The sequence below is a fragment of the Vigna umbellata genome, chromosome 5, assembly GCF_029865625.1.
Source record: "Vigna umbellata cultivar VRB3 chromosome 5, Vumbellata_1.0, whole genome shotgun sequence".
Classification (NCBI taxonomy): domain Eukaryota; kingdom Viridiplantae; phylum Streptophyta; class Magnoliopsida; order Fabales; family Fabaceae; genus Vigna; species Vigna umbellata.
The window spans coordinates 30,569,605-30,580,699 of record NC_142169.1 but is presented as its reverse complement, the minus strand read 5'-3'; the positions used below and the strand labels follow the sequence as shown (position 1 = coordinate 30,580,699).

At 34.7% G+C, this 11,095-nt stretch overlaps 2 protein-coding genes across 2 annotated transcripts; both read left to right on the top strand.

The window, feature by feature from the left end:
* The first annotated feature begins 229 nt into the window (after positions 1 to 229).
* On the top strand, positions 230 to 9,322 carry LOC124845284 (auxin response factor 18-like). The gene is made up of 14 exons (XM_047322356.2): positions 230 to 608; positions 975 to 1,087; positions 4,298 to 4,399; positions 4,490 to 4,546; positions 4,750 to 4,902; positions 4,992 to 5,076; positions 5,198 to 5,288; positions 5,503 to 5,673; positions 5,834 to 5,950; positions 6,109 to 6,184; positions 6,288 to 6,462; positions 6,623 to 7,149; positions 7,765 to 7,955; positions 8,567 to 9,322. Exons 1-14 carry the CDS (start codon positions 551 to 553, stop codon positions 8,661 to 8,663), a joined length of 2,013 nt encoding a protein of 670 aa, XP_047178312.2. The 5' UTR covers positions 230 to 550; the 3' UTR covers positions 8,664 to 9,322.
* Positions 9,323 to 9,325: 3 nt separating this feature from the next.
* Positions 9,326 to 10,293, top strand: LOC124845283 (plant/protein). The gene is made up of 2 exons (XM_047322355.2): positions 9,326 to 9,632; positions 9,756 to 10,293. Exons 1-2 carry the CDS (start codon positions 9,372 to 9,374, stop codon positions 10,026 to 10,028), a joined length of 534 nt encoding a protein of 177 aa, XP_047178311.1. The 5' UTR covers positions 9,326 to 9,371; the 3' UTR covers positions 10,029 to 10,293.
* The last annotated feature ends 802 nt before the right edge of the window (positions 10,294 to 11,095 follow it).

The following is an 11,095-nucleotide window of genomic DNA, read 5'->3' as shown; positions in this document are numbered from 1 at the left end:
CAAACGCCTCTTCTCCTCGATCGAATAAGCGCACGTTAGCAATACGCAGTACCGTTGGTGTGTGATGATAGAGAGAAGAGAGATGCCGAGAGAGAGGGAACAAGCGAGTGAGTAATGGAACAATAAAAGCAAAGGGTTTTGCACCTTACTGCACAAAAACATTAACACACACATAAACACAAACATAAACCTAAAACTCTTAATTTGTCTTTGTCTGATTTCCAGTGTTGTTATGTTACACCTGCGCGCACCGGAACGCACGTTGAGCATTAGTACTGTGAAGGTGGGATGACCATGGAGGAGAGTGAGAGATGTAGCTGTTTAGAGAGAGAAAGTAAGGGTCCGCATAGTGTTGTAACATAACTCTCATGAATCAATGAACCACATTGTTTGAAACGTTTTTTTTTTTTTTTTTCTGTTTCGAACAACAGGACACGCCTCTCTCGCTCCTTCTTAAATCTCACGTGTCCTCACTTTCTCTTTCTCTCCTTCTTCTTCTTCTAGCTTTCTCCGTTTCTTCTTTCGTTTTCTCCGCCTCCCTTTGCCTTCCATGAGGAGGAGGAGAGAGATGGAAGCCGCACCCAGAGATGGACTTCCCCATAACCGAGGTACTGTTACTGTTGTCACTGCTATAGTTACTACCACGGACTCATTCATTTTCCTCTTTTTCTCAGGCACCTTCAATACAATAGTGCTACTTTACTTTTTCTTTCTCTTTCTCTTTCTTTCTTTTAATCTGTGCTGCTGGATTTACCAGGACAGATATTTTTACAATCGCTCCACCAAATCAGAGTCAACAACTACTGATTATTATGTTTTGTTTTTTTTTTATTGTTGTCGGGTTAAGGTTGTTTCAAGAATGTTGAACTGAATCAGTATCAGTTCTTGATTTTCATCTCTTCTGAATCCGGTGCCCTGTTTGTTTATGGATCGGTTCTGTGGTTTAATTCTGATATTTTGTTATGGTTTGGTAGGTGGCACAGATGATTTGTACACAGAACTGTGGCGTGCATGTGCGGGGTCTTCCGTTTATGTTCCTCGTGTTGGAGAGAGGGTTTTCTACTTCCCACAAGGTCACTTGGAGCAGGTTCTTCAATTTTCTTCCTTCTTTCTTTCTCTCTTTCTCTTTTACTTCCAATCTTGTCTTTGTCGTTCTCAATTCTACTCATGTTTTCTGTTGACTGTACAACAAAGATGGTAACTTTCCAAGGTTGTCTTGTCATCTATTATTTTTGTTTTATTATTATTTCAGTTAATTTTATTGGGTCAATTATTGCACAAATGTTTTCAATTTCCATGTCTTCCTGGTTCATTGTAAATCAAACAGCTTTTATTTATTTTTTCCTTTTCCGAAAATTAAATATGTTTTGCTTTATTTAATGTAAACAAATTTATTGATGATGAGTGTTGGAAACATCGTTTTGAAATATGCAATTTTCCTGTGTCAACTAATTTTGCTTCGTGATTATTGATCTTTTTTAATGGTGTATATCTTACTTTTGCTGATTTTAATTTAATAGGTTTCACTTAATACTTTTTCTTGTAAACATTGAACTTGACTTCGTATGAATTCGAGAGGACGCGTTTCTGCTTTCTCATTTTTTTTCACAGGGATTAAAACATTAGGAACCGGATGGAAATTATTATTTTTTGTATATTTAGTACATTTTTTTAAAATATTCATTTACATAATCTGTGACACTTAAAGTTTTGTTTTTCTCACTCTCCCGGTTTCGGTTTCATCGTTTCTGTACAATGTAGTGTCGTCTCTCAAATGCCCTTTATACTTAGATTGTTCTGGTTGGCTGAAGCTCATTTTTAATAAAGCTTTATTGAATTTTTTTCTTTTTGGAATTCAGAAAATACTAAACATTTCAGTTGAAACGATTATGCTTACTTTTTTATATTCAGTGCTTTTTTTATTTAATATTTTTATTAATTACGTATTATTTTATTAACTTTTTGTTTTTTTAAATAAGTGTAACTCTTAACTGCATGTTTGTTTTTTCGTCAGAAATTCCGTTTAACGTAAATCCTTGGGTCACGTTTAGTAGCATTGAAAGATGTGCAAATGATAATTCAAATACAGATTAAATTTATAGAATTTACGTTTTCTAGTCTTTGAACGTATCTTTTAGCGTATGATATTCTTATAATTCTTTTTATTTATTTGATTACCAATTTAAACTATTTGAAGAAAGCGTTATTTGTAACAATGTAAAACTTTGTTTCTTAATTTTATGTTTTCAAATTTGTGAACAGGGAAAACATCGTTACCTCTCAAGCATACTTTTACACTCAATTTATATAAGATTTATGTTTTCTTTCAACTGTTGACTTTCTTAATCTATGATAGATAAGAATCTTATGGAGTATATTCTTGATGTCTGTGTTTTCGATGACCAATTATAATGAAGCAAAGGAGACATATATATGAATGATGTATACAATTTTTGTTTCTTCATTTCACATGCTTTGGAAAATGCGAAAACCTAAGGAGTGAATTTGCAAATAAACTTTTTGTCACTTTGTGTTTAGTAGACAACTAAGACTCTATAGTTAAAGTGCGTTTCATACGATTTTTTTATTAAAAAATAATAGCTTTCTTTTTAAAAAAGAAATGTATAAAAACAGGTAATTGTTTTGTTAAAGTAATCTGATTCAAAGAATTTACTTAAACTACTCTAGAGGGCTAAAGTTTCATTTTCTTAATCTATGATTTAACTTTTTTGGAATTTAAAAACCACTCAAGAATTTTAATTGAAACAATTACAAAATAGACGACATTAATATTTTTTGCTCAAATGTTTCTGGCATTTTTAAATATTTTTCATTCAATATTTTTATCAATTATTAAAATAGTTTTACAACCTTACCTGACTTATTTTGTGAGACAAGTTCGTTTTTCTTTTAATTTGTAAAATTTATGGATTTCTCCCATTTCCTTTTCTTCATCTTTGTTTATTTGGTAGCCATCATATCCTAAATATCCTTGATCACTCTTTTTCTTATGTCCCTAACCACCACTTTAATATTTAGATAAAAGTTTATTTTTTTAACTTCTGACGAACCTTCTTCAATTTCAAGATTTGGTTTAGAAATAAAAAATACTGTTAAGCTCTTCATTTGACCTCTAATGGGTTTATTTATCTTTCTTTTAAATTTGCGAAACCTTTGAGTTTGGCTTCTAGATTATACTCAAGTGTTTTAATTGAGACAATTAAAAATAATAATAAAACTAATAATAATGTTTTTCAAATATTTAATGTATTCAATGTTTTATCAATTATTAAAACAGTAATGTAATTAACTTATTTTAAAAAGACAAGTGTGTGTTTGTCAGAGTTATGATGTCTTTAATCTATCCTATTTTTCCTTTGATCTCTGCTTTTCTTTTGTCATTGACTGCTATTTGTCTGATCTTGATTACACTAGTTTTACTGAAGTTCTTTCTCTTTTAGTCTTTCGAAATCAATGAGTTTGGCTTTTTTAATTAACAAAACTCAATCATTTCAGTTGACACCATTAAGTTAAACAACATCAATAATTGCAGATTTTTATAATATTTTTATTTAAATAACCATTAAACCCTTATTAAAACAACATGAAGCTATATGACTGATGTAAGTTTTTTCATCTCTGTTTGACCGTGACGTTTTTTTCAAATGTTCTTGATTTTTACTTATGAGAGATCAGATCACATTAGCCGTGGCTAAAATTCCACCTCTTATAATTGTTTTAGCATGCTATTCGTATCTCTTAAATTATTATTTTAAAATATACTAGTTCATATTTAAAACAAAAAAAAAACGCAAAAATTCAATTGATAATATTAGCATGTAAATAGTATTATTTACTGATTCTTTAAAATGTTTATTTAATCTAAGCAAGAAAGAGTTAATAAAATAATATCAAAACGTTGTTTTTGTTGACTTATTTATTAAAATAAGTGTGTGTGTGTATATAAGGACATCAAATTTATTTTAGAAGTAAGTTTTTAAACATTTTCTTTGTTTTTTAATGTTCTAGACAATCATGACTCTACATTATTAACAATTTCTTATAACTAGTAATGTATTGTAATGCTTTTAGTATTTGTCTTATATCATATTTTTCATTTATTTGACGATAATTATTTTTCAAATGCTTTTGGTTTATCTTTTTTCGTCCTTGACCATTTGTGACTTCTCATACTAAAGTTAGATCACACTAGCGTAGCAAAAACTCTGTCTTTTGCAAAACCTATAAACTGTCTTATGACACCATTTCGTGATCGAATGATTGGCATGTGGAATAGGTTGCTGCATTTACTCAGCATCAGCAAGATGGACACATGGAAATTCCTGTGTATGATTTGCCTCCTAAGATCTTATGCAGAGTCGCGTGTGTTCTATTACAGGTATTATCATCTTTCTACTCGCGTTAGTATCAATGTTTACATCAAATGTTTATTGCATATTGGAAATAATGTACATATTTGATTTTGCAGGCCGAAACTTACACTGATGAGGTTTTTGCTCAAGTTACATTAGTTCCGGAGCCCAGGGTTGGCTACCTTCACCTTCTTCCATTTTTGCTTCTTTAATGTGCAACCGTAATTGTTATGATATTTTTTATGGTATTCATTCAGTATATGATATTAGTATTCTATAGACTTTAATGTTAAAGAATGAATGGCAATTTACCTTGTACGACATGCAAACAAGGATAATGTTTTAATAGGATTGGTTATTTCTTGGATCTTTGCAGCAAAATCACTTTGGTTTAGAGAACGAAGACAATCATGTTCCTAGCAGAACTACAACCTACTCCTTTGGTAAGGTACTCACTCCGTCAGACACAAGTACACATGGTGGATTCTCTATTCCGAAGAGACATGCTGATGAATGCTTCCGTCCCCTGGTTGGAATCCTTATCATCTGTCGTTTATTTGTGTTTTTCTTTTTGAGGAATTTGACTTGTTTAAGGTCTCTGTCTCTTTGATATTACAGGACATGACTCATCAAACGCCTTCACAGGAAATTGTTGCGAAGGACTTGCACGGGTTCGAGTGGCATTTTCGACACATATACCGTGGTATGTTTAGATTACTTTTATTTTCATCAAATATATGATGCCAAGTAGAATAAATCACATATTTTTTGCAAGAAATGTTGGTTTAGTTTCTGGGTTCGATATTTTTTCAAATGAAATGCAGGTCAGCCGAAACGACACTTGCTAACTAGCGGTTGGAGCACGTTCGTGAATGCAAAGAAACTTGTTGCCGGAGATTCATGCATTTTTGTTAGGTACTTTCTGCCTGTCTCCTTGTCTCCTTTCCCTCCTATCCATGAATTATGTTTGTGCTGTCCCAGAGGAACTCTGGTTAGAATCACAAGTTTTTTCCTATGAAACGTCACAAGAAGAGGAGCTTCGTAATATTATTCTAAATGATTAGGTTTATTTAATGAATCAATGTTAATAGAAGTGTCAGTAAGAAGGATGGTGGTTGTGTTATTGCAGTGGGGAGTATGGAGAAGTTCGTGTTGGGATTCGTCGGGCAATTAGACATCACAGCAATGCATCCCCCTCTTCATCTCTGATATCGGGTCATAGCATGCAACTTGGAATTTTGGCTAGTGCTTCCCATGCTGTCGCCACAGGATCCATGTTCACTGTCTATTACCACCCTTGGTGAGTTGTTCAGGATTTATCAGATTGAAAATTCAAAAAGAACATGTCTACTTTTCTTGCATTGTATGTGTATACGTGTGTGTGATACACACACACACAAACACCCTTTGGACTTAAGTTTCAATTGGAATGAGCTGTCTGTTACTCGCATCTTTTGCAGGACGAACCCCTTTGAGTTTATCATTCCTCTGAAAAACTATTTGAAGTCAACTGTACCCGACTATTCAATTGGAACGAGAGTTCAGATGCAGTGTGATGTTGAAGAGTCTTTAAGAAGGTAACGATTTGAAAGTTTGGCCGAGTCATGGATTTTGGAATGAATCTATCACTAAGAAAATAAAAGGGAAACGTACAGAAGCTGTTAAATGATAATTATAGTCTCTACAATGAAACAATTCATAATCAGGTCTCTTGCCTTTTTATTTGAGTAACCAGATATGCAGGTACGATAATTGGTAATGAAGTTATTGACAGCATTAGGTGGCCTGGTTCTGAATGGAGATGTCTCAAGGTAAATCAGGCTTTTTCTATGTCTTTTAGATGTAGGTTTTTGAAGCTATAATACCTTTATGTTTTATTTTACTCGATTCAATTAAACTTATATCTCTTCTCAGGTGCAATGGGATGCCATAGTAGATGCCTTCATGCACCCTGAAAGGGTCTGTCCTTGGTGGATTGAGCCCTTGGAATCTGGCATGGAGAAGCACATTCCCGTTCTCCCCAACCCAAAAAAGGCACATGTACTTCACCAGCGCCCTTTGCCTGGATTAAATGTCTTTGCCATGGATGGTCAGTACTTGTAAATTCATCTCTAGTTTGACTTACCTGTAAAATTCGGTTTGAGGAAGCTAAAAGATGTTAATGCTATAACTTTCCGTGTTTAGAAATTAGAATGACATGTTGTCTTTTCTTTAAGCACTGTGGACTAGTTGAATTCTCTTGTTATCAGATGCTGCTGCTCAGAGTTCAGCCAGGCCGGTAGCGGATAGGGACTTGCAAGGACAAGATTACAGTGGCCTGAGTACTTCACGGGCATTGCAAAGACCACCATCGACTGATGTAATCCACCCATCGAAGTTCTCAATCCGTGGCTCACAATTCGGGAAGGAGAATCTCAACCAGCTTCCCTTTCTGATGCAAGACATTCTTCATAAATCTCTTGGAAGATCAACGTCATTGCCACATGAAGACTTGTCAATTTCAAGTTCAAATTTAAGCTCCCTTTGTTCTGAATCCTTGGGATGGCCGCCTTCTGAATCTAGAAATGAAAATGATGCTCCACTTGGCCATCTTGGCAGTTGTAGCAAATACAAGCTTTTTGGAGTTAACTTAATTGACCGGCAACCGGAGCTCCCTTCACCACAACTTGCTGGTTTCAGCAAGACTTCAAGTCTGCTTTCTAGTCCTCCAATGTGTGTTACCTCCGGGAAAACATGTAAGAAGTGTCGTTCTGTCAATAATCGTAGCTGCACAAAGGTACTTCAGCATTTCTGATTTAACCTTCATCGGTTTGATGTTCTTGAGTTTAGTAGGAAGTTTCTCTTTGCTGTGTACTATTGTTTCAGTGCTACTAAGTAAAATATAGGTAGGTGGGGTAGCTAGGGGGACAATAGTAGGAAACAGCCTGATTAGGGAATGAAATTGCTTATTAAAACCTTTTCATCAGTGTCAGGAAAAGGATTTGGATAACCCTTACAGTTTTAACTAGATAGCCATTTGTGGAGAATCTTAAATCCCAGAGAAATGTCCAGTTGGATAAAGGGTACTAATTTGTTGGCATGCTAGACCCTTCTTGCTTGACTGTCCAAGCATTTTGGTAATAGGTTATGATTTGAACCCTCGAGATACATTCTGATATAAATAAATAATAATATAATGTGAATAATTCTAAATTCTACTGTTATACTTTATTGAGTGGTCTATATTTCCAAAACATACAATGCATTTACTTATTCATTTAATACTTTCTTTGTTAAGTACTAGGAATGTTTGTAAAAGGACAGCATTACTCAAATACTATAGCAAGTAGCTGAAACATTCTTAGCTCTTCCCATTCTGAGACATCTGAACAAAGGCGACTAACTATTTCAGGTTCTTAAGCTGGGAACTGCTCTCGGAAGAGCAGTTGATCTAACCCGATTTCGTGGATATGATGAACTCATTGCTGAGCTCGACTCGATGTTTGATTTTGGAGGCAGCTTAGTCAATGGAAGCAGTGGTTGGCATGTGACCTGCATAGATGATGATGGAGACATGATGTTCTTGCGAGATTACCCATGGCAGTTAAGTACCAAAACTAACAACATCATATGAAAACAAGATTATATGGAGTTAACTTTGTTATTACTTTTCTGCTTGTGTTTCTACTTCTAAATAACAGTCATGACATGATATTTTTTTACTCTGCAATTGCTTCTTAATTCTTTTTTCCTGTATGCACACAAAAAGAAACCAGAAAAAGTCTGCTGTTTTCTTTTTTCTTTTTAGTTTTTGAAATTATACCATACCATCAACATTTTTTTAGGGAATGAAGAGAAGCAAATTTGGTTTTTTTTGGTGACAAGTGCATGACCAAGATCAATTTTTTCGTTGCCTGATTACTTAAAGAAGTCAAGTGATCTTTTTAAAGATTTACCTCAACTATGTGTACTAATATGTATTATTAATCCTTCATGATATGATATTATTACTCTATGTTTAGTTCTAAAAAACCCTCTCATTTGATACTTGTCTCTTTTAAGTGACATCCTTATATATTTTTCATGTACACATTGAAACGTTTACTTAAGCAAATTCTGGTAAAAAAAATTGAGAGGCTTTGTTTTGGCTAGTTACTCTCTTTTCTTTCCTTTTCTGTAGCTAACTTTAGTATTTGTACCATCAAACAATGCAGGGATTTCCAGTGTATGGTGCAAAAGATGATCATATGTCAGAAGCATGGTATCAACAATCTCAATCCAAGCTCCTCAGCAGATCCCCCAAGCCTTTAGTGATCCGCCTTGCGTCTCTTTCTCCACCAGCTTGCAGGACTAGTCCATATATCTATATCTGTTCTCTCTATGCCATTCTGTGTCGTTTTTAGTTCCAATACATTTCTTCCTTTTCCTGGCAATTTCGGAGATCCGCAATGTTATAAGCTTATGTGCATGCTGGCTTTATTATTATTAGCATAGGAATATAGCAATCACAGTGAAAATTTACAGGGTCAAAAATCGAAATCTGGTTTTGTTGTTTTAAGAACCTGTCTTCTTGATACTCGTGCAAAGTATCAATGATTGTGATATAATACTTGACAATAATACATGGCCATTTCGTCGACACGACTGTGCTTGTGGCTCTCAAGTTTGATTGCTTCTATCGTCAACCATAATTTTCAGAATTATGCCTTGGCGCTTGAAAATTTAAGCAAATTTAGTTTGATCAAATGATTTTAGTGCCATATTACCGTATACTCGTTTTTCATTTTTCGTAATTTCTCATGGTGCTCCACAAATGCTTTACGATTAACTTTTCTGGAACCTATAAAAAAAATCCTAGAAGGTTAAAAGAACATTCTTTTAGAAATCTGAATAATTGCACAACTCCTACGAGTGGTGGGGTATGACCTCATCCAAAAAAGTTAAGTGTTTACGAATGAATGGTCCGTATTAGTAGTTGTGTTTTTTATGTAGAGAAAGCGAGAGGAGACAACAGTGGCCATGATGACAACCTCGAAACTTAATCTGGGTCAGCACATGATCGTGTCGCCTGTCATCCCTCGCACAATCGCATTCACACCATCTTCCATTGCAGTAACTCTGACTAACCAACATGCTTCTTCTTCACTAACTCTGTGCTATACTCCTACTCATTCTCCCACCCGGGTCAGATCCCATTCTCACCCATTCACAGAATCCGATGACCAAGTTGAAGACCTCAGAGTTCCTGACCATTGGTTAGAACCAACCATTTCCTTGCAGGTACTCCTTTTTGTTGCTTTCAGATCCAAACTGATACTGGTTTTCAATTATGGACAAGTTTAGAGAATAAGTAATTGGGGATAAATTATATCATGTTTTGTTTTGTTTTTTTTCACTTGTCAGGAATCAGAATGGCTTAGGGTTGCTTTACATAAATGGTTGGATGATGAGTACTGTCCAGAAGAAACCAATGTGGAAATAAGCCGAGTGGCTGCCAACTCATACTACAATTCTTTGCTACAGAAGCAAACAGACCTGGGTGAGATTCTGTTGAAGATGGCCCGTGAACTGGAGTCTATTAACTACAAAGAGAGTTTCCATGGGGCATTCTCATCGGCAAATGCTGCTATTGACCTCATTGCTCAACGCATAGAACAGTTCTGTCAATCGATGTGAATTTGATTCCCTCTAATTTTCTCGTTTTGGTTTGATTTGCTTATAGTACAATCTTGTATCTTTATTGGAATTATAACTTTAATCCCTGGAAAACGTTGTAGTATAGGCCATTTTTTCACGGAGTCTTGTGATCTTACTGTTGTGTCTATTTCTGAGTTTGCTGAAAAGGAAATGAATCTCATAGGGTTCCTTTTCAGTGAGATTGGGAAATTCATTATCATGTCAGTATGTCACTAATGATCAACCTTTAAACTCTCGAATCTTATCAAGAGCCAATATTCATCGTATGAACCAAAATTTTTCTCCAACAATTTTGAAGGAGAAAAGGGAAGAAATTCATGCCTTGAGTGGTACTTTCTTATGAATGAATGAAGTCTGCAAAACAAATCCGCGACAATAAGTTTATGAGCAGCAATTGAATGAGACATTTAATTACGCTATGAAATCTATCCACATATTCTACTGAAGTAGGTTAGTCCGGGAGAATGTGGTGGCGATGGATTGATTTACAGACATTGCTAACACTCCCGGCAGTGAGTATGAAAAAAGTTCTATCTGGATCTCTTTAATAAACTATTCTCCTTAAAAAATTGATTTTGCATAGGTTTTTTATGCATACTGGACTGAATTTATGTATGGTGTAAGTCGAAATGATGATATTTGCAAAATGGTTGTTCCTAAGTTTCAATCATCTTACAGATTCCAAGCTGATTTAACCTATGTTAGTTTTAGAATCTTATAAAGTGTGATTCCCTTTGTCAAGTAGTCCATTGGTGCTGTAAAGTTTATTATAAAGAAGGCTATTGATGGAAGCTTGATTGGTTATATTACAAGATTCAATCAAGTTAACAGAGGGCGCAACAAAATGTTCTCTGAGAATAAAAAGCTTTACCATCTTTTCATAAGTTGACTATGGCTATAGCATCTTTTATAATGCTAAAAACTAAAGGTAAACATGGAATGTTTTATTCTTGTATCACAAAGTAATGAAGGACCCGGAATGACTGGTTCAGCCATACAGGACAGGTTCAACAGAAACTCCCCCTACAAAGCTTTTCTATCTCTAA

What these genes read in the sequence shown, in the direction of transcription:
- LOC124845284 (XM_047322356.2), top strand. Translation starts at nt 551, where the DNA reads ATGAGGAGGAGGAGAGAGATGGAAGCCGCACCCAGAGATGGACTTCCC. An exon ending in ATGAATGCTTCCGTCCCCTG is followed by an intron (nt 4,903 to 4,991) that starts GTTGGAATCCTT and finishes TTGATATTACAG; the next exon opens with GACATGACTCATCAAACGCC. An exon ending in ACTGTCTATTACCACCCTTG is followed by an intron (nt 5,674 to 5,833) that starts GTGAGTTGTTCA and finishes CATCTTTTGCAG; the next exon opens with GACGAACCCCTTTGAGTTTA.
- LOC124845283 (XM_047322355.2), top strand. Translation starts at nt 9,372, where the DNA reads ATGATGACAACCTCGAAACTTAATCTGGGTCAGCACATGATCGTGTCG. An exon ending in AACCAACCATTTCCTTGCAG is followed by an intron (nt 9,633 to 9,755) that starts GTACTCCTTTTT and finishes TTCACTTGTCAG; the next exon opens with GAATCAGAATGGCTTAGGGT.